At 46.9% G+C, this 21,625-nt stretch overlaps 1 protein-coding gene across 2 annotated transcripts in view; it reads left to right on the top strand.

Moving 5' to 3' along the window:
• The window catches only part of CDH26 (cadherin 26), a 30,091-nt gene extending 10,223 nt beyond the window's left edge, over window positions 1-19,868 (top strand). Inside the window, exons 3-18 of one of the 2 annotated variants that reach the window (XM_077336354.1) lie at window positions 1,889-1,999; window positions 3,135-3,296; window positions 3,976-4,123; window positions 5,382-5,548; window positions 6,797-6,925; window positions 8,711-8,896; window positions 9,012-9,280; window positions 10,539-10,681; window positions 11,566-11,799; window positions 12,271-12,495; window positions 13,498-13,625; window positions 13,990-14,070; window positions 15,508-15,576; window positions 17,324-17,437; window positions 17,617-17,703; window positions 18,641-19,868. In XM_077336354.1, coding sequence (XP_077192469.1) covers window positions 1,889-1,999; window positions 3,135-3,296; window positions 3,976-4,123; window positions 5,382-5,548; window positions 6,797-6,925; window positions 8,711-8,896; window positions 9,012-9,280; window positions 10,539-10,681; window positions 11,566-11,799; window positions 12,271-12,495; window positions 13,498-13,625; window positions 13,990-14,070; window positions 15,508-15,576; window positions 17,324-17,437; window positions 17,617-17,703; window positions 18,641-18,838 — 2,451 coding nt within the window. In that variant the 3' untranslated portion in view covers window positions 18,839-19,868. Of the gene's footprint in view, window positions 1-1,888; window positions 2,000-3,134; window positions 3,297-3,975; window positions 4,124-5,381; window positions 5,549-6,796; window positions 6,926-8,710; window positions 8,897-9,011; window positions 9,281-10,538; window positions 10,682-11,565; window positions 11,800-12,270; window positions 12,496-13,497; window positions 13,626-13,989; window positions 14,071-15,507; window positions 15,577-17,323; window positions 17,438-17,613; window positions 17,704-18,640 lie in introns of both variants that reach the window. The other variant, XM_077336353.1, reaches the window with a different exon arrangement.
• Window positions 19,869-21,625: the final 1,757 nt, after the last annotated feature.

Here is a 21,625-nt window from a genome sequence, read left to right as displayed (position 1 = left end):
TAAGGCAGCTACATATTATGTTTCCAGTGTTTATGCTTGGAAATTGCCCATAAGGCTGTGCCCATAAGCCTTGGGAGACTGGGAAGGGTGTTAGGAGGTTCACATTGCCAGCTCTGGGTTGAGAAATACCTGGGGGTGGAGCCAGGATGGGCGGGATTTAGGCCAGGGAGGGACCTCAGTGAGTATAATGCTATGGAGTTACCCTCCAAGGCAGCCATTTTATCCAGGGGAACTGATCTCTGTCCCCTGGAGATGAGCTATAATGCTATGGAGTCCCCCCTCCAAAGCAGCCATTTTCTCCAGGGGGACTGATCTCTGTCCCTGGAGATGAGCTATAATGCTATGGAGTCCCCCCTCCAAAGCAGCCATCTTCTCCAGGGGAACTGATCTCTGTCCCCTGGAGATGAGCTATAATGCTATGGAGTCCCCCCTCCAAAGCAGCCATCTTCTCCAGGGGAACTGATCTCTGTCCCCTGGAGATGAGCTATAATGCTATGGAGTCCCCCCTCCAAAGCAGCCATCTTCTCCAGGGGAACTGATCTCTGTCCCCTGGAGATGAGCTATAATGCTATGGAGTCCCCCCTCCAAAGCAGCCATCTTCTCCAGGGGAACTGATCTCTGTCCCCTGGAGATGAGCTATAATGCTATGGAGTCCCCCCTCCAAAGCAGCCATCTTCTCCAGGGGAACTGATCTCTGTCCCCTGGAGATGAGCTATAATGCTATGGAGTCCCCCCTCCAAAGCAGCCATCTTCTCCAGGGGAACTGATCTCTGTCCCCTGGAGATGAGCTATAATGCTATGGAGTCCCCCCTCCAAAGCAGCCATCTTCTCCAGGGGAACTGATCTCTGTCCCCTGGAGATGAGCTATAATGCTATGGAGTCCCCCCTCCAAAGCAGCCATCTTCTCCAGGGGAACTGATCTCTGTCCCTTGGAGATGAGCTATAATGCTATGGAGTCCCCCCTCCAAAGCAGCCATCTTCTCCAGGGGAGCTGATCTCTGTCCCCTGGAGATGAGCTATAATGCTATGGAGTCCACCCTCCAAAGCAGCCATTTTCTCCAGGGGGACTGATCTCTGTCCCTTGGAGATGAGCTATAATGCTATGGAGTCCCCCCTCCAAAGCAGCCATCTTCTCCAGGGGAACTGATCTCTGTCCCTGGAGATGAGCTATAATGCTATGGAGTCCCCCCCCCAAAGCAGCCATCTTCTCCAGGGGAACTGATCTCTGTCCCTTGGAGATGAGCTATAATGCTATGGAGTCCCCCCTCCAAAGCAGCCATCTTCTCCAGGGGAACTGATCTCTGTCCCTGGAGATGAGCTATAATGCTATGGAGTCCCCCCCCCCAAAGCAGCCATCTTCTCCAGGGGAACTGATCTCTGTCTGCTGGAGATGAGCTATGATGCTATGGAGTCCCCCCTCCAAAGCAGCCATCTTCTCCAGGGGGACTGATCTCTGTCCCCTGGAGATAAGCTATAATATTATGGGGTCCCCAGGTCCCACTTGGGGGTTGGCATCCCCAAGTGACCTAAACGTGACATCACTTCCAGACAACAATCTAGGAATCTCTCCAAGTCTCTATGGTAAAGTCCTTGGCTGTTGAGAGAACTCCTGGAGTGCAGCTTAGGAGTCACGTCACTTCCAGATCAGATGCCCTTCGTCTGCCTGCTCTACTCCTTCCACAAGCGTCAAAGGTGGCAAGAATGCCAGCATGATGGGCAGGAGATCACTCATGGGAAACTGGCCTTGGTAAGCCTGCTTTGAAAGCCCTGGTCAGTACACTGAAAGAAATATTCTGCTCCAGTATACAGACTATCATAGAAATACCATGAACATAAAAATCTGTATCCCAGTAAAGTGATTCACAGAAATGCACCATTATATTCTTAGGGCCAGCCTCTGAACCTGCATCCCTTGCGGCGCACGAAAAGAAGATGGGTGATTACCACCCTGGAAATTGAGGAGGAAGGCAAAGGCCCGTTCCCCAAATTGGTTGGAGAGGTAATAAGGCGCCAGTCAACGGAGCCAATCGTCAAGGCAATCAGTGAGAAAGAGGCACTTCCGTGGACCAAATCCCTTGGACTTCATTGTTCCGTGCCCCGTAATCCCCTTTCTGAAAAATATCTGGACCCAGCTGAGTTCTAGCTCAGTAGTACCTACGCATTGCAAAGCCGGGCTTTGTGAGCAAGGAAAGGATTTTCACCTGCCAATTATTATGCACTCTTTCTCCACTAGATTTATCATATATGGTCATGTTGACTGCCCCCATCCCCAAATGTCCAATGATGGTCCTAGAGGAGGTAGGAAGGGGAGGGCCTCCAGATGGGCATGTACATAACTCTGCTTCCCAACCATATTCTGCACAAAACGCACCACTTCTGTGGTTTCTCGAAACCTGAAGAATGTTTCAGAGTTTTTTCAAGGGTAAAAAAAAGTTGAGAAAGACTAATCTATACTTGCTGGCGAATAGCCTTTGATGGACCCCTGCTCTGTGTGTATAAGAACATTATATGTATAAGAACACAAGAACCTCTGCTCTATAAGAACACCAGGATGCAGTGAGATTTCATACAGATTAATGTTAGGATAATTACAGATTACAGCCTCTTGTGGCGCAGAGTGGTAAAGCAGCTGTCTGAAAGCTTTGCCCATGAGGCTGGGGGTTCAATCCCAGCAGCCGGCTCAAGGTTGACTCAGCCTTCCATCCTTCCGAGGTCGGTAAAATGAGTACCCAGCTTGCTGGGGGGTAAGCGGTAATGACTGGGGAAGGCACTGGCAAACCACCCTGTATTGAGTCTGCCATGAAAACGCTGGAGGGCGTCACCCCAAGGGTCAGACATGACTCGGTGCTTGCACAGGGGATACCTTTACCTTTACCTAATTACAGATTTCAGATACTATACCTGTATCATTCTAATTCTAGATGGGAATCTTTACCTTGAATTGGAAACCTCGTACAATATCGCTCACTGCTTTTCTTTTTTTATAAGTGGGTGAATGGGATCTATTTGATGCTAATACCAGACGAGTAAACTTTTTTCGGGAGGGGGGGGGGGAGGTAAGGATGCCAGGATTCAAGAGTGCTGCAACTGGTCGCAAGATTAGCCTTTTCTCAGCTGCCTTTTTCTTTTTGTAGCTCTTCAATAATAAATCACATGATACGACCATAAAATATTTAATCAGCGGTCCAGGTGTCAATACGTACCCAGAGGCTGGATTGTTCTCTCTTGGGGATGATTCCAGGGGACTCGTTTATGTGCATCGCTCCATTGATCGAGAGACCACTCCTTCGTTCATGGTAACTATCACTGATAAAAAGAATCAGAGAATCATAGAGTTGGAAGGGTCCATAGAGGCCATCTAGTCCAACCCCCTGCTGGATCAGCTTAAAGCCTCCAGGATAAGTGTCTGTCCCGCCACTGCCTAAAGAAGAGTACTACTGGATAGTAGTGGTCCATCTTGTACAGCATCCTGTCTCAAACAGTGGCCAGCCAACTCCTCTGGACAGGCAATTATAGGGCTCCTGCTCCCTGCCTATCTTACTGGCTGGCACTTCTTCCATATGGAAGAAGTTGGAGGGGGATGCAGCCAGGGGTGGGACATCCTTCCTGATTGGCTGTACATTGGACAGACAGCCAGTCAGAGATGGGACAGCCAGGACAGCCTACCTGATTGGTGGTTAGGCGATGAGTCCCAACTCCTCCCAGCACCCTCTTACTGTTTTATTTATATGTTCAGATTCAGATTCAGGTATGTTCAGATGATTTAATGTCAGGACAGAATAAAAAATGAAAATGTGAGAAACTGACGTGTTTGATTATATTGAAAAGGCAGCATGTAAATAGGCTTCTGTGCCTTATGATGTCACCCAAAGGTGTCACCTTTTTTATGGCATCCAAAGCAATTATTTTAGGGATGAAGCCGTTTCTCCTAGCTGTTGGGCTAACCTGGCTTCCATGTCGTTTTCCATACTTTAGGTCCGTTTTGATGTCGCAAGTACAGCTACTGGAGAGATCCTGGACGAATCGTTACTCTTCCTTGTTAGGATTAAAGACATAAATGATAATGCTCCAAAGTTTTCCCAGAATGAATTTAATGTCACTGTGAAAGAAAATCACCGGAGAGGTGAGTCTCATGGAGACGGAGACATCACAGCAAGCGGAAAGGAAACTGCAACTGAACCGAAACTTAGCTCGACTGCTGTGCTGCAGGCCTCCTTCCTTCCCTTCCCTTCTTCCACCTCTGAAGTGCAAAGTTGACTGTGGGTGGGAGTGCAAGAGAGACAGGTGTTGCGTGTAATTTTCCTTCCTTCCTTCCTTCCTTCCTTCCTTCCTTCCTTCCTTCCTTCCTTCCTTCCTTCCTTCCTTCCTTCCTTCCTTTCCCTTTTCCTTTCCCTTTCCCTTTCCCTTTCCCTTTCCCTTTCTCTTTCTTTTTCCTCTTACCTTTTCTTCCTTTGCAAATGTACAAGCAAAGGATAGATAGAGTAAGGAAGTACTCATACAAGTAGCACATACTGCGGGCCCTGTGCTTCCAAGGTCCCCACACAATACATTCCCCCATGGATCGGGGCTGTAGCCTCCCCCCACTGTTCCCTGGGAGTGACGCCCCTTTCCACTGTGGGGGTGGGATCCTTTGCCCCTAGTCTGGATGCTTTCGCCACAATTTTACTCTGCTAGGGCCCCACGAATCCTTAAATCCCTGCCCTCTCTTATCAAAAGAATAGGTGATGTGGCAGACCTCTCTGCTTGGAGATGGGTGCACAGTACTGACCTTGATGGGCGGGTGGTCTGAAACAGTATAAGGCAGCTATATGGCTGTTCATTTGGATCTGACTGAAACCTGCAGTTAATGAGGAGTTTCTGTGAATGGTAGAAATAAAGAGGCATACTGTTTACATTTCTTGGTGGTAGTGTTACCAGCTCCCTCTTGCAACCGGTAGTGATGGGAGGAGAACTTACCTGGAGCAGCTGGGAGGCCCATCCAGTGCAGAATGGCATATGTACATCACTGGCCATGTGACCTGGAAGTGACATCATCACATCTTGAATGTTGGGCAACGCTCTGCTCTTTGGGCAATAACTCTATGGTGAATTTGACTTCTACCATAGAGTATTTGCACAAATACCAGAACATTGCTCTGATGGCCCATCATGACATCACTTATGAGTCACATGGACATGATGTAGACATCTCACTGCATATTGGATGGATCTCCCTCTTTTTCAGGGTATGTCCCCCCAACCACCAGCTGGTGCAGTCTGGCAGCAAGTGACCCCATCTCCATTGGGGGAGGGTGTCTGGCAACCCTCCTTGGTGGTCCACAAGTGAGACCTGTAATGGGGTTGAGCATTTGGCATAAACACCGCTCTCTTCCCAATCCTAGATGAGCCAGTATTCCAAGTTACGGCCTCCGATGATGACGAAGAAGGCTCAGCCAATTCTCGAGTGTCGTACTCCCTTGTTTCGCAGACCCCTAGTCCAAAGGAGCCGGTCTTCACTGTTGAACCATCAACCGGTCTGATTCGTATTTCGGGATGCTCACACTATGAGGTTCATTTCCTGCCATTTCCATAATGTCATATATGGTGTATTTGAAGAAGAGTTGGTTTTTATACCCCGCTTTTCACTTCCAGCTCCTCCCATGCTGCGCCATGCTCCATCTTGGGGCTATAATCAAGCTGTGGCCTTGTTCCCAGGAGTAGTCAACCTGTGGTCCTCCAGATGTCCATGGACTACAATTCCCATGAGCCCCTGCCAGCGTTTTCTGGCAGGGGCTCATGGGAATTGTAGTCCATGAACATCTGGAGGACCACTGGTTGACTACCCCTGCCATAGACCATATCTGCATACTCTTTATCGGTCCCCTCTATACCCCCCCCCCCACTATGCAATAGTACTCTCTGACTTCAGAATGGAAGACACTTGCTTATGATCAGAGTTGTCTTTCCCGGTTGCATAATTAGCCATTTTTGGTCTTGTGGAATTCATACCAATGTCTTCTAATCCACAGACCATAATGCGTGGTGTAGACACTAAGACTGGCAGCCTCTAATCTGGAGAGCCAGGTTCGATTCTCCATTTGTTCTCCACATGCAGCCAGCTGGGTGACTTTGGGCCAGTTACAGTTTCAGGGTGTTCATTGTGGGGGGGGGGGAGGAAGGCAATTGTAAGTCACTTTTGAAACTCCATCGGTCAGTAAAAAGCAGGGTACAAAATACCAGCTCTTGTTTCATCTTTTCTATTTAAAATAAAGATGACACTGAAAGATGAACCACTCTCCAAATGTTGTATATGAAAGGGTTAAAAATGATTGGACATCTATAATTTGGATGTAGATTTTAGATGAATGCCCTCTGTTTGTGACAGTATACAGGGGGAAAGACTAGTCTTATTAATTTATTACATTTGTATACTGCTCTCCCTTGCGGTTTGGGGTGGTTCGCAACATCGTTCAATAGTTCTCTGATATAAAAAAAAATGCAGTATGTTCCAGGTTAGTCTCAGTAAATTACATTAATATTAGTGAACATTTAACCACGAAACCATTTAAATGTTGAACCAGAACTTCACAGATTGCCTCATGATGTATCCAGTAGACATTTCTGATGGAAGGGGTTTCTGGATGTTATGGGTTCACTGGCCACAACCGAAAGCTTGGCGGAAGACCTCCATTTTACAGGCCCTGCGGAACTGTGCAGGGCCTGGATCCCTTGCATTTCAGTAAATTTTGCTAAACTGCATTAGAGGGGGAAATTAAATGGCCATGCATTAATATTCTCAACTTTTTGCGTTGTCAAGGGTGCCAGCACGTTCAGACTTCTGATCAAGGCCGCAGATCACGGAAGCCCACCTCTGTCGTCCACGGCAACAGTTCACGTTGCCATTGAAGATTCGAACAACCACCTGCCTGTGTTCACGGAAGCCAGTGTAAGGATGTGGTGCTGGAGGACTGTGGCCGTGTGGAATGTTCGTGGGGGGAAGTTCAGCTGGAGCCCGGCCGTGAAATGCGGAGGTTTCCCCGACTGCTTTGGGGGATGTTTGGCATCGATAACACAATCCACATTGTACCTTTTAGTAGGACAACCAAAGGGTGCAGCATGATATGCGAGGTTTTGTGTTTTCCAGACCTACATCAGGCTGGATGTTATAACTAAGCCAAAATTTTGATGTAGCCTTCCTTCCTCTTTACATCATTATTATGTCATTTACGTCTCACCCTTTTGTGTCATTTAGTTCATCCTTATAAAAAGATATTACAACAGTTGTGTTCTGGGATTTAAGTTTTCTTTTGGACCAGCATAGCTGACGGCTACTTTTTTCCATCACCACTGATCCAGTTCCAAATTTGCCATCGCAGCTCCTTTAAAAGGATCGTGATTTGGTATCAGTTTTATGTATATTGGAATCCAACTTCTCTTGGCTGTCTGAGACACCCCCATGGTATGGTGGTTAAAAGCAGCAGTCTCTAATCTGGAGCATTCCTCCCCATGCAGCCTGCTGGGTGATCTTGGGCCAGTTGCAGTTCTCTCAGGGCTCTCTCAGCCTCACCTACCTCACAGGATGAGCCTGTTGTGTGGGAGAGGAACAGAAAGGTGATTGGAAGCCACCTTGAGACTCCTTCGGGTCGTGAAAAGTGAGGTACAGAAAAAAGGTCTTCTCTATATATAGTATATAGGACAGAATCCCAACAGGCATGTTTAATGCTCAATTTGAGCATTATTAATCCCTTTGTTTCATTATATAGAAGGAAGTGCATGCAGTGGGCATGACTGGGGTGACTCTTCTTCCCACCCCAAAGCATTTCTCCCGTGTTCGAATCACGCTGATTCCACGTCACCTTTGCATCCAGGCTCCCTTCTTTACAGCACCTCTCCCAATTTTTGACCGGGGTAGAAGGGTTTGGGATCTCTGTTCTTACTTGTAGGTCACAAAGGGAGCTTTGACTCTTGAAAGCTCATGCCCTAGAGACTTTGTCGGTCTTTAAAATGCTATCAGACTCCAATCTCGTTTTTCTACTGCAAACCAACACGGCTACCCACTTGAAACCCTTCTTCTTTGTGGTCTTGGTTCATTTAGAATTGTTCCTTGTGGGGGGACCTATTGAATACTGTGTTTCCATAAGGCATGGAGTCACTCATGTGCCAAAATACCAGCTCTTTCTTGATCACATACAACAAAACTAAAAAGACAGCCCGCCACTTGGACGTATAGACAGTTCAGAGGTTCCCACCAAAGTCATAGAATCACAGAATCATAGAGTTGGAAGGGGCCATACAGGCCATCTAGTCCAACCCCCTGCTCAACGCAGGATCAGCCCTAAGCATCCTAAAGCATCCAAGAAAAGTGTGTATCCAACCTTTGCTTGAAGACTGCCAGTGAGGGGGAGCTCACCACCTCCTTAGGCAGCCTATTCCACTGCTGAACTACTCTGACTGTGCAATTTTTTTTCCTGATATCTAGCCTGTAATTGGCTTTAAATGGAGCCCCCCGACTGGATAATTACAGCAACCAATAGCAGTTCCTGAGAACTAGGCAATGGTGATTATGCATTCCCGGTGCTAGCGCTAGGATCCAAGCCCCGGATCTCTGTTGCACAGTGCCAACCTGAGTTCCAATCCTTGGTCACAGTCAAATGTGACAGAAAATGGGATGGAAATGTTGACATTTGGCTTCCATACCTCTTGATTCCCTTTTCTGTGCTTTTCTTCCCAGTATCAGCTGGAGGTCACAGAAGGCCGAATGGAAGGCGACATCCTACGCCTCAGCGTGGAAGATAAAGACACTCGCAACACACCAGCTTGGAGAGCCAACTATAAGATCATGAGAGGAAATGAAAGTGGGAACTTTGCCATTAAGACAGATCCCAACACCAACGAAGGGGTTTTAAGCATCATCAAGGTAAATTTATGCTTAAAAAAACAACAAAACAAAGTCATTAAACGAGGCAACCCATCTGTGGTGTCCCTTGTGGAGAAAGTTCTAATGGTTTATTTGTTCTTGTCATTGTGTCCAGCCTCTGGTTTACGACGGGACCCCCGGGAGGAGCCTCCTCATATCTGTGGAGAATGAAGAACCCTTTTCTTCCTGCGACAAAGGCCAACTGAGGAGCCTTCATGTGCCCCTTGGGAACGCAGTTGTGAATATTTCAGTCTGGGACACAAATGACGCCCCACAGTTTCATCCGCCTGTCCTTGCTCTTCGGCGAGAGGAAGGGATGAAGCCGGGGACCCAGCTTGGGCAATACACCGCGAGGGACCCAGACAGAATCCCGAATGCAATCAGGTGGGCAGCCCTCAACCTCTGCCTAGAATCATAGAGCAGGAGCCAGACAAGCCAGCCAGCCCATCCCTCTGCTCAGTGCAGGATCAACCTAAAGCAAGGGTAGTCAACCTATGGTCCTCCAGATGTTCATGGACTACAATTCCCACGAGCCCCTGCCAGCGTTTGCTTGCAGGGGCTCATGGGAAGTGTAGTCCATGGACATCTGGAGGACTACAGGTTGACTACCCCTGACCTAAAGCATCCAGGATAAGGATCTGTCCAGCCTCGGCATGAAGACCGCCAGTGAGGGGGAGCTCACCACCTCCCTAGGCAGCCTATTCCACTGCTGAACTACTTGGACTGTGAAAAAATTTCCCCTGATGTCTAGCCAGAACCATTCTACATGTAGTCTAACGTCCTATCCTCTGCTGCCAACAGGAACTGCTCCCTGCCCTCATCTGACAACCAGAAAAACAAGAGTGAGCCGGTCCACAAAATCCAAGAACAAAGGAAGACTGGCTAAGCAGCATACAAAATAAACGACACTTTTAATAAATGACATGGGCTTTGTTTATTTTGTACGCCGCCTAGCCAGTCTTTCTTCATTCTTGCTCCTCTGACAACCAGGTGGTAGGTGAGGTGAAAAACCTCTGCCTAAATCTCTGGAGAGATGCTGCCAGTCTGAGCAGACAATACTCACCTTGATGGACCAAGGCTCTGATTCAGTAGAAAGCAGCTTCCTGTGGCCATGTGACTTAAAAAGGGACTTGGGACATCCTTTCTCTGCAGGGCTGAAAACAATTCTGCAGTGTTGTGGAGGGAAGTGTCCTGTAGCCAAAGAGCTGCTGCTTTCTTAGGTGCTGGAGATAATCTGGAGATGACCATGGAACTGCTTTTTGCTCTGTTTGGGTAAAAACTGCAGCTGAGCAAAGAAAGTCCAGCCCTTTGCTTATCTTTCTAGATGGTCACCCTGTCCAATTTTAGGAGTCTGTATTTCCAGCAGACTCAGAGCAGCAAGTTGGTTCCCCACCAACTCCCTTAGCGTCAAATTCATCTAAGCCTTTACTCCTAGCTCTGGCCGGGTAGCCAGGAGTTGGCATGCAAGAGCCTGCTAATTGTTAGATAAAGCCATGCTTGCTAGGTCTTAATTGGCTGTTAGTCTTTGTACGCCCAAAACCCCTTTTCCTGCTTCCAATGTGAAATCAATTCTCGATATTGAAGGGTTGAGGAGATAGTTTTCAACAGCTTTAAAAAAACAGCTACAATCTTTTGTTTAAAGATATAAAGTCGCTTTTGACCCGGCAAACTGGGTGGCTGTTGAAGAACGCTCTGGGGTTTTGACGACAACGGAAATCCTGGACCGAGAATCTCCCTATGTGAACAGCAGCACATACACCATCCTCATCCAGGCCATTGACGATGGTAAGTTTATTTGGGAGGAGCAGTGCAAAAACATACCTGACGTCCAGCTTAGCTGTCAATCATGATAGAAATAGGAATGCTTTTCAAAAGTCTTCCCTTTCTGCATTCTGTTTTGCTCCTTCTCTTGGTTGCTCTTGGAAGCAGCTTTGTGTAATTCACACAAAAAGAGAGGCTGGTTCTTTTTCCCTGGCTACAGAAGCCCACCAATCTGGGACCATAGAGCTAATATGACAACATCATAGTTTGGAAATAACTTTACTTATTGTTGATGACAAGCCATTTGGATAGGTCTCTTTTCCTTTTGGAGTTAACTCAGACCACCTTATTTTCAGCTCCATTCCTGTTTAATCGTCAAATTTATTTTCCCGTTCTTCTGAGCTTGGGCAGATGTCTGATTCCCATTTTGCTGCGGAGATGATTCTAGCCACTGTCACTATACATTCAAGTATCTCTGGAAGAGATTTGGAAGCTTTTGGCCGTTTGTTAAGCAATATTCCTAATAGCATATTCTTAGCTTTCATAGGGAATTTAAATTTTAGCATATTCTGTGTTTTTCCATCCATACTGAGGTAAGACGTGAGGGAGAAAATAGTACAGAACATCCTTTATTTATTATGGTATTTATTGACTTTATAGCCCACCACTCCCAGGCAAATTGACTCATGGCGGGTAACACAGTAAAATATCCCCACAATAAAACCCCAATAAAACCAAATAAAATAATTATCCCTCCCTGGTGATGAAAAAAGACTCCTTTGCTGAGTTCTCTTTATGGGTCGTGTCCCTAAGACCTCCTGATAAGTGAATTCTGTTTCTTGTCCCCTTTGAGGGGGGTGGGGTAGAGTTGGACATCTGAAATTGACTCCGGTGTGTTTTCCTGTTAGGTGTTCCCCCCCAGAGTGGCACAGGCACCATCCAGCTTTTCCTCTTTGATGTTAATGACAATGCACCAGTGCTCACTACACCTTTTCTGGAGATCTGTGAGGGAACAGAGAAAGCCGTGTTCCAGATAGAAGCGGAAGACAAAGACGACTTTCCTCATGCAGGACCTTTTACCTTCCACCTGGTCGAGGGCTCTGAGAGCACAAAGGATGTTTGGAAATTGGGCCGGAATTTTGGTAAGTTCTCTTGTGAGGTGGCATGCCCTTTCATTGTGTTCCGGTTCTTTCCATGCTGGGGGAAGGGAACACAAAGAGAGGTCTCTGGTTTAATACTTCAGAAAGGCCGTGGACAAAATTGAAAGCATTCAGAGGAGAGCGACGAGGATGATCTAGGGCCTGGGGACCAAGCCCTGTGAGGAAAGGTTGAGGGACTTGGGAATGTTCAGCCTGGAGAAAAGGAGGTTGAGAGGGGACAGGATTGTTCTCTTGAAGCATTTGAAAGGTTGTCACTTGGAGGAGGGCAGGGAAAGGTTCCTGTTGGCAGCAGAGGATTGGACTTGCAGTAATGAGTTTAAGCTATGTGCGGAATGACATTGGCCATTTGGATAGGTCTCTTTCCCCCCCATCCCTATTAGTGTAGTATTGTGGGGTTAGAGTGTTTGTGCTTCCCCCCACCCCCTCCCCAATGAATCCTTTCTTCTTTCTTAGGTGATTCAGCAGAGCTGCTGATGTTGAAAAGCCTTCCTGCTGGCAACTACTTGGTGCCTTTCCGCATTTTGGACAAGCAGGCCTTCTCCAGGGACCAGAGCCTCAGTGTCAGAGTATGTCCCTGCCAGGATGGCAGCACATGTGATCCGGAAGCTGCATATGCCTCAGCGGTAGTTGGTGGTGGAGCGATCGGTGCTATCTTGGCTGCGATCCTCTTACTCCTGTGTGAGTGGTGTCATTTTTGCTTACTAGCAAAAATTGTTACCCAGTTGAGGTCCCTATGTGTAAATGCATTCACAGTGGAATGTTGTCGAATTCTGTGACGGTACAGGAGCAATGCGGCTTATGATGGCCCCATTAAGCCCTTGGCAATAGATTTTAAAAGGAAATTAATTTTGTTTATTTATATTTTTAATGTATTTGTAGATTTATACCCTGTCCTTCCCCAGGATGGTTTACAACAGTGGTCCCCAACCTGCGGTCTGCGGCCCGGTGTCGGGCTGCGAAGGCCAGGGCGCCGGGCCGCGGTTCCCTCTCCCCGCCCCCACCCCCGCAGTAAAAAACTTCCCAGGCCGCAAGCTTGTGGCCCGGGAAGCTTCTTACTGCGGGGGGGGGAGAGGGAATAAGGGCCGTGTTGTACATCGCGCGTGCGCGATTTCAGCCGCACATGCACGCTGCGCGGCCGAAATCATGCATGCGCGGCACTTTTGCGATTTCGCCCGCGCAGCGCGCATGCGCGGCCCAGCCTCGCATGCGCGGGCATGGCCACGCTTGTGCGCTGCGCAGGCATGGCCATCGCCCTGCCGGTCCCCAGCCAAAAAAAGGTTGGGGACCACTGGTTTACAACAACCTTTAAAATATATAATAATTAAACATTAATTTCAATTTTAAAATTTGATGTTAATTTTTTTAATACAAATCTGATTGTACAGAAATCTATGGCTGCCTCTTCTTTGCTCAAAGCATTGGAATCGTTACTGAACTGGGAGAACCATCTGAAGAAGAAGAGTTGGGGGTAGGGCCTAGGGAGGTGGGGTTTGGGGAGGATATAATACCATAGAGTACACCCACCAAAGCAGCCATTTTCTCCAGGAGAACTAATCTCTGGGGATCAGTCCTAATTCCAGAAGATCTCCAGGCCCCACCTGGAGGTTAGCAGCATAGTAACACATCTTTGAGGGAAAAGTCTATACCTTGAGAGAAAGATCCCTTTCTCCTTTTTTGCAGTGGGCCTAGGCCTCCTCCTGTGGTGTTCCTGGACAGCGTCCAAGCATGGCTTGCCTTTCATTCCATATGAAACGGGAAGCCAGTCTCTCATCCACTACAACGAAGAAAGCCGACAAGTGCTGTCACAGGTGAGTCATAAGACCACCAGGCGTTTTGGACTTTGGTGCGCAGAAAATCTGACCATCAATGTCTGTATTGCCTACGCAGACTGGCAGGGGCTCTCCAGGGTCTCAGGCAGGGGTCTTTCCCATCACCTCCTATGTGATGCTATCAGCTGGAGATGCTGGGAACTGAACCTGGGACCTCCTGCATTCCAAGCAGATGCTTTACCACTGAGCCACAGCCTCAGGCTTTAATTTCTACAAACAGAACTGGCAGCAGTGCAGGCGCTGCTGCCCTAGCAGATGAGGTTGAAGACTGCAGATCTAAATTATTATTTCACTGACCAGTGAAGCTCTTGTTAAAACTTTTCACTCGGTTTTCCCCGTCTAGGACACGCCTGACGCTAGGGACCATATTTCACCACCCACTGTGTATTCTGAAATTCACAAGGACAAGCTGCCAGCTCTTAAGGTAACCACAGTACTTGTAACCAGGACACTCTTTTCCTCTCCATCATCAATGTTCTACATCATCCTGGTGTCATCTGTTAAGAAGACTCAATGAAATGAGTACAGGTAGGACACAGGTTCAAGCTGTTTGCAGGAGGTGGGTAGAAGAGAAGTTCCCGGTGGATTCTTGTATTTTTCCTGCCCTGCAGCCATCATAGCACCAACAGGGAAATTCATGTGATTCTCCCTGTTGTCACTGTTACTCTCTCTTTATTACGTTTCCCCATTGTTTTATATTAAACCGGCCTTGATCCCATGGGCCCCGTTGACATTGTCCCAACTTTCCATCAGCCCTTCTAGTCCCACCCAAGTGGCTTGTGTAAGATATAAATTATGTCCCACCCTCCCTGCCGCTCTGATAGCAGGGGGTAGGAATGATGAGAGCTTCCGCCATGTTGGGATTGTTTTTAAAGTCTTTTAATGGGTGTTTTAATGGGGATAAGACTATTGTGACCCGCCACGAGCCTACGGGGAGTGGCGGGAAATAAATCTAATTAATAATAATAATAATAATAATAATAATAATAATAATAATAATAATAATAATATCATATTTATATTGCCATGACCTGTATGGAATTTTAGTATTTTGTTTTGATTAGGTTTGTAACAGGATTTTATGGGGACATATTATTATGTATGATTTTATATGTCGATATTGTAAACCGCCGAGGGACAGTTCTTGGGAGCGGCGATAATATAAATCTCATAACAAATAAATAAATAAATATCTAGAGTTATTTATACGTTTATTAATTAATTACAAGTTTATACTGCCCTCCCTTGTGGCTCAGGGTGGCGTGCATGTGCATGTGTGTGTGTGTGTGTGTGTGTATTTAGATTTCGGGGAGGGCGGTATATAAATCTAAGCCTGAGCCTTCGGGGAGGGCGGTATATAAATCTAAATAAATAAAAATAAATAAATAAAATTTGTACACCGCCAGGCTCACGACAGCTCAAACCATTTAGAACAATTTATAAATCTAAAAATAAATCAACAAATCCAACCTCTGGGTAGTAAAAAAGAGAATAAAAAATTTGGAAGCTAGTAAAAAATCAAAATATTGTTTAATGCGGTCACCAGTGTGAATCTTAATCAAAAGGCTTTGTTCTTTAACGTTAGTGTCCTATTGCCCTGAAAGAAAGAAGAAAGAAAGAAAAAAGATTACCTAGAAGAAGCTCAGATGCAGTAAAGAGAATAGTCCTGAGACAGACTCTAACAAGTCAAAACCAGTCATTACTGGGGATTGTTTGACTTATATTTTTTGGACTTTTATGAGAAAACGTTTTGCCCAAGGTCAACAGTGGAAAAGCTGTATGTGCCTAAAGCTTCCTGCATCCCTCTTCTGAGGCTGTCTACCCATCATGACAATGAACCCCAAATCTTTTTTTTTTTAAGGAGGTAACTAGAACGACCGCCTCACATTCCCGGACATCGAGTCAAGCGCATTTTGAAGAAACTCTCTCTGTGAGTAAAAATCTAAACCACCCAGACGGAGCCTTTGTCTGTGCCATACAGATTTCATCCCATTTGTTGTTTTACAAAAACAATCTGTTGGTGTCCGTGAGTCTGTGCACAGTCCATGTCACAAGATTTGTGTGTGTAAAACGTTTCTATCCTGCCTTCCCACCCAAACTGAACTCCTAAGGTAACGGACAGCAAGGCATTAAAACAAGATTTAAAGAATGTATTTGGATTTATAAACCGCCCTCTCTGCTTGAGCAGACTCAGGGTGGTGTATATCCAACAATACAATTAAAATCACAGTTTGACAGTTCTAAAGTCAATTCTAAAAAATTCCACCCTTGGTTGTAAACTGTATTGGTTTTCATGTTTTAAGGGGCGTTATGGGTATTTTTGTGACTTTGATTTTATATTGTAAGCCGCCATGAAACGACATTGTCATACGTGGTGGGGTATAGATCAAAGCATCAATAAAGAAAGACTAGAACCCAGGGTTGGGGTGCAATACAGGAAGGAGGCCAATTAGATGTTGTGTTTTTACTGGCCTCAATTGTAGGCCTAGTGGAAGAGCTCTGTCTTGCAGACCCTACAGAACTTGGTGAGCCCTGACAGGGCCCTTATTTTTTCTGGGAGCTCGTTCCACCAAGCAGGAGCCAAGACTGAAAAGGCCCTGACTCTGGTTGAGGCCAGTCAAATTTCTCTGAGTCTGTGGGCCACCAGCCTGTTTGTGTTGGCTGAGTGTAAGCCTCTTCTGGGGATTTATTCAGAGAGATGGTCCCGTAGGTATGCAGGGATGGGGCCACGGATGGCCTTGAAGTTTAAAACCAACACCTTAAACTTAACCTGGAATACAATTGGTAACCAGTGCAGCTGCTGGAGGACAGGTTGAATATGAGCCCTCCATGGGGTCCTAGTTAGAACCCGGGCTGCTGCATTTTGCACCAATTGTAGTTTCCAGTTCAGGGGTAAGGGAAGGCCCGCCTAGAGCAAGTTACAGAAGTTCAGTCTGGAGGTGACCATCACATGGACAACTGTGGCCAGTTAGAATTACAGAATCAGAGTTGGAAGATCCAGCGTCATCAGTCCAACCCCCTGCAGAATGCAGGAAATTCACAACTACAGCCAGATAGGGCACTAGTACAACACACAAAACAACACATAAATAATATACACAAAAGTCTTCACCCACTGGCAGAAGACAACAATAGAGGGAGGCAAATGAATCTCCCTGGCAAGGAAATTAAAAAAATTTTCATGCCATGACCAAGAAAGCCCTTTTTTGGATTGCTACCTGCGTAGGTTCATATGGGAATAGGTGGTCATTCAGGTAGGCTGCTCCAAGTTGTTTAGAGCTTTAAAGGTAAATACCAGCACCTTGAATTTGGTCCACAAACAAATGGGGAGGCAGGATAGATTTAACAAGACTGGAGTTATATGGCACTTCTAACCCACTCCAATCACCGTTCTGGCCACAGCATTCTGTACTGGCTGTAACCTCCAAACAGTCTTCAAGGACAGCCCTACCTGGAGCACATTGAAGTAATTTAGCCTAGAGGTTAATCTAATCTGGACCTTAAAATGCGCAGTCTTGTAGATGTGTTCATCTAATAAAGCAAGGTCCACTTCATGAATAAAATAGCCTTGGGAAGGAAGTAAAATAGCCTTAGGAAGGAAGGAAGGAAGGATGAAGACTATTACAGTGAAGTCCTTTTGCAAGTCATTATAATTTGTATTCCTTTATTTCTCAAAGCAAACCCAAGGAAAGATCCAGAAAAAGCCATTGGGAAACAATTACTATTCCTATGGAAGGACAGTGCTGCCAACAGGAACTACAGCAGGAGATCCCAACCCTTTCTGGAATCAGGTTAAATAAAGTTTATCCTGTCATCTCTGATAAAAATGAGATTGTGCTCTGGATTTCTGTCCTTATTTAAGACTAGAAAACCATTTCTGTAGTTTTCTCCTTCTTAGAATCATGATACCAATGTTGGAATGGCTTTCAAATTATTGTACCTCTGATATCCTTCTTCTCTTCTTCAGCAGAGGAGCTTCTATCCTCAAAGTAACGAAATGACGTGGAGCAAACCACATGACCACACTGTAGAGGCAGTGGGCAAAATGCTGAATCAGGTATGAATGACGTCCCGGGAAGAAAAAGAGGTGGTTTTTCTACCCTGCTTTTAGGAGTTTCAAAGTGGCTTTCCCTTCCTCTCCCCGCACCAGGCGCTTTGTGAGGTCGTTGGGGTTGAGTGACTTCTGACAGAACTGTGACTGGCCCAAGGTCACCCAGCAGGCCTTGTGTGGAGTGTGGAATTCCCTGCTCTTAACCACCACACTATGTTGGCCTAGTTTCTCCCTTTTCTAAAAAAAAGTGCCTCAGATAGGATTGGTTTCAATAACATCGTTGTATTATTTGACCCTGAGGTACCCTGAAAATACTGGGGAGGGGTGAAGGATGTAATCTGGTACTGAATCCACGAAAAATACTTGACAACGGGATCTTTGACTCTGGAAAGCTTACACCCTCCAAAATCTTGTTCGCCACTAAGGTGCTCGTAGACTCAAATCTACCCCATGGTATGCTGTCTTACAGAACCCCTGTGGTCCCTCTTGAGCAGTGGTCCCCAACCTTTTTATCACCGGGGACCACTCAACACTTGACAGTTTTACTGAGGCCCACTGCCCTAACGCTCTCTGACTCTGATCGCTATGGTAATGTTTAAACATCCCTTCAAAATAAGATACAGACACGCCACAACAATGAACATAAGGAACATTGTATTTTCATGGCAATTTTGACTCATGACAATGACAAATCAATGGGAACCCTGAGCTTGTTTCTCTACGAGATAGTCCCATGTGCGCCTGCCGGATCGTGGATGAAGTAAAGGGCCGGGGGGGGGAGAAGGCGTCCTTCGGGGCCCACCTCCAGTTAGTCGATGGACCACATGTGGTCCGCAGCCCACAGGTTGGGGATCGCTACTCTTGAGGACCCAAAGAACCACCGAAAGAGGGAGGAGGTTACCATGGTTGCTTCTCTGAACGTTCTTCTATTCTCTCTTCCCAGAGATTCCACCACATGGCCAGCCTAGAAGATGACAGGCTGGTTTCTTGCTCCCCTCTTGTTTTTGCTGAAGAAGGAAGCGCGGGGGAAAACGACTCGGTATGGTCCCTCCCATCGATAGAGAGCAGCGGCCTCCCTGCAGACTTTGTGGATGCGCTGGGACCTAGGTTTGCCCCCCTGAGGAAAATCTGCAGCGAATGATTCCGTCAGCCCAGGCTATTTACCTGCAAGTGGCCTGGGTCCTCTCACGGCCACCTGGACTTCCTCTATATCGGCACCCACCCCAATGACACCTTGACGTGTGTCCAGGTAGTGCCTCAGCCTCTTTCCTTTTGTGAGGAAATGGAACAGCAGATCCGTGGAATTACAGAACCATCTTGGAATTACAGAACCATCAGCATTTCTGCCAGATGACTCTCCATCCTCTGCTTAAAAACTTCCAAAGGAGAACCCGCCACCTCCCACGGAAGCCTGTTTCACTGAGGAACTGCTCTGTCAGGAGGTTTTAGTGCTCGAGTCTCGTCCATCCTCATGGCCGAAATGATACAGCCATCCTGAGAGTTGTGGATTAATAGGCAAGGTTAATCTGAGAATAACATAATAAAAAGCCTGACTGGAAACATGTCCCCTACCCCCCCCACACACACACATACGTCCAGTCTGAGACAGGGCTGGTGTCAGCAAAGCTAGTGGTGGGCATCTGGCAAAAGCTGGACCTTCTGGCAGGGTCGATGGTCACCACTTCCTGGCTGCCTCCTTTGCCACCTACCTGCATGCCTTTCTCTCACCCATCGGCTTGCAACTACTCCACCTCCTGTGTTCCTGGCTAACAGTGGAGCTTCAGAGAAAGAGTAGGATATTTCCCTAAGGAGGGACAGCACGCAATCAGTTAGCTATTAAACTGTCCTTCAGGAGCAACTGGGTTTGTGCTTGGTTTTGCTACAGGAGACTGACACGGCTGCCCCTTTGCAGCTTGCATCCAGGTCTGTCCTCCCCCATGCTGAATATCCCCTGATCCCCATGAGAGACATCAAGCTTCAGAACTTGTCTGAACTACTAGCTAACTGGATGATGGGGTGGGGGGGGGAGCAGGGAAAAAGAGAGAGAGAGAGAGCCTTCTTGTTATGTTTGTAACTTCAGAGTAAGTGAAGAGTTTGTAATTTTACAAATATTTCTCATGGAGAAAATCAGAAGCTTCTTTATGTTTTGTTATTTTTTTTTTACTTTTCTACTCCCCCCCCCCATTTTTTTCTTTGTAGTTTCTGTTAGAGTTCATCTTTGTCTTAAAAAAAAAAGCTTTAATAATTTTTTGAGGGTTGGCTATTACTAATTATTTATATTTCTATACTGCCCTCCCCTGAGATTCAGAGTGGTTTACCCCAAAATTTAGCACTTGGCCAGCATTCCAGCTGTGATTCTTTTGCACGCACTGGCTTCCCAGATGTTTGCTTGGTCGCCTGAAGTCTGGTTCAGTACTTTCCAGCTGGGCCAGTGGGTGGCAGCCGTGCTCCCACTAACCTAGCATGATGCGAGTAGCAAACGGCATCCAGAATCATAGAAACTGCAGACAGAATTACATAAACCTTTAGAGTTCAGTGGCAGGATGCAACCTCCTGTGCTGGGCCAGATTTTGGCTATTCAGAGGGCTATTCCGCACAGCGTTAACGTTGCTGAAGGCTGGGAGGCTGTCTCAACTAGGGTTTCGTGAAACCCTGCTGATTTTTAATGGCCCTGGAAGGGTTTCCCGAATGAGTAGGAGTTAATTAATATTTAGGGTTTTCTTTCATTTGTTAAAGATTTATCAGGTGATATGGCACACCCACCCACGCCAAATAGCCAACAATGAGCCTGGAGGGGGTGGGAAGGGGAGGGGCTCTGGGTGGGCGTGTGCACAGCTCTGCTTCCCAACCCTATTCTGCACAATTCCGCCACTTCTGGGGTTTCTTGAAGCCTGAAGAATGTTTCAGGGATTTCTCAATGATAAAAAAGTTGAGAAAGGCTGCCTTACACTGTGACAATTAACCGTGGGCTTCATGGGAGGGGACATGGAACCAGGTCTGCCACCAAATGTAGGGGGGAGGTACAGCAATCTAGGCCGACACCCTGTTTTACATAGGTAAAGGTAAAGGTATCCCCTGTGCAAGCACTGAGTCATGACTGACCCTTGGGGTGACGCCCTCTAGCGTTTTCATGGCAGACTCAATACGGGGTGGTTTGCCAGTGCCTTCCCCAGTCTTTACCGTTTACCCCCCAGCAAGCAAACTGGGTACTCATTTTACCGACCTCGGAAGGATGGAAGGCTGAGTCAACCTTGAGCCAGCTGCTGGGATTGAACTCCCAGCCTCATGGGCAGAGGTTCAGACAGCATGTCTGCTGCTTTACCACTCTGCGCTACAAGAGGCTGTTTTACATAGCGACCAACAAATTCAGACAGAGAGGCCAAGCCTTTTCCAGCACTGTTTCCTAGCACAGTTTCCTTTAATCCCAAATCTTCCTCTATGACTAAAATGAACTTGGCTACCCCCTGAAGCCAACCTTTACCATGGCACTCTAAGCAGCTACACCCTTCTGTGCCCACTGGCTTTGAGACTCTGGAGGGGGTAGGTCTCTTCAGGATGGCACTTGCTGTACTATTTGCTTCTGCTGCCACAGATTAACACAGCTGTCCCCAGGTCCCACCTGGAGGATGGCACCACTAAGATCTAGTCAGCAGAATCTGCTCAGGATCCAGTGTTGCCTGTTCTGGGCTGGGAAATACTTTGGGGGGTGGAGCAGGAGTGGGCGGGATTTGGGGCTGGGAAGGACCTCAGTGGAGTATGCTACAGAGTCCACCCTCCTAAGCAGCCATTTTCTTCAGGCGGACTTCTCTCTTTAGCCTGAAGTTGAGCTATCATTCAAGGGGATTCCCAGGTCCCACCCTGAGACAGAGTTGTTAGCTGTGGTTTGGGAAATACTTGATGTTGGGAGTAGAGCCAGGAGTGGGAGGGA

This window comes from Paroedura picta, chromosome 4, assembly GCF_049243985.1.
Source record: "Paroedura picta isolate Pp20150507F chromosome 4, Ppicta_v3.0, whole genome shotgun sequence".
Classification (NCBI taxonomy): domain Eukaryota; kingdom Metazoa; phylum Chordata; class Lepidosauria; order Squamata; family Gekkonidae; genus Paroedura; species Paroedura picta.
The sequence above is the reverse complement of the archived record's forward strand: the minus strand, read 5'-3'. Positions and strand labels throughout refer to the sequence as shown.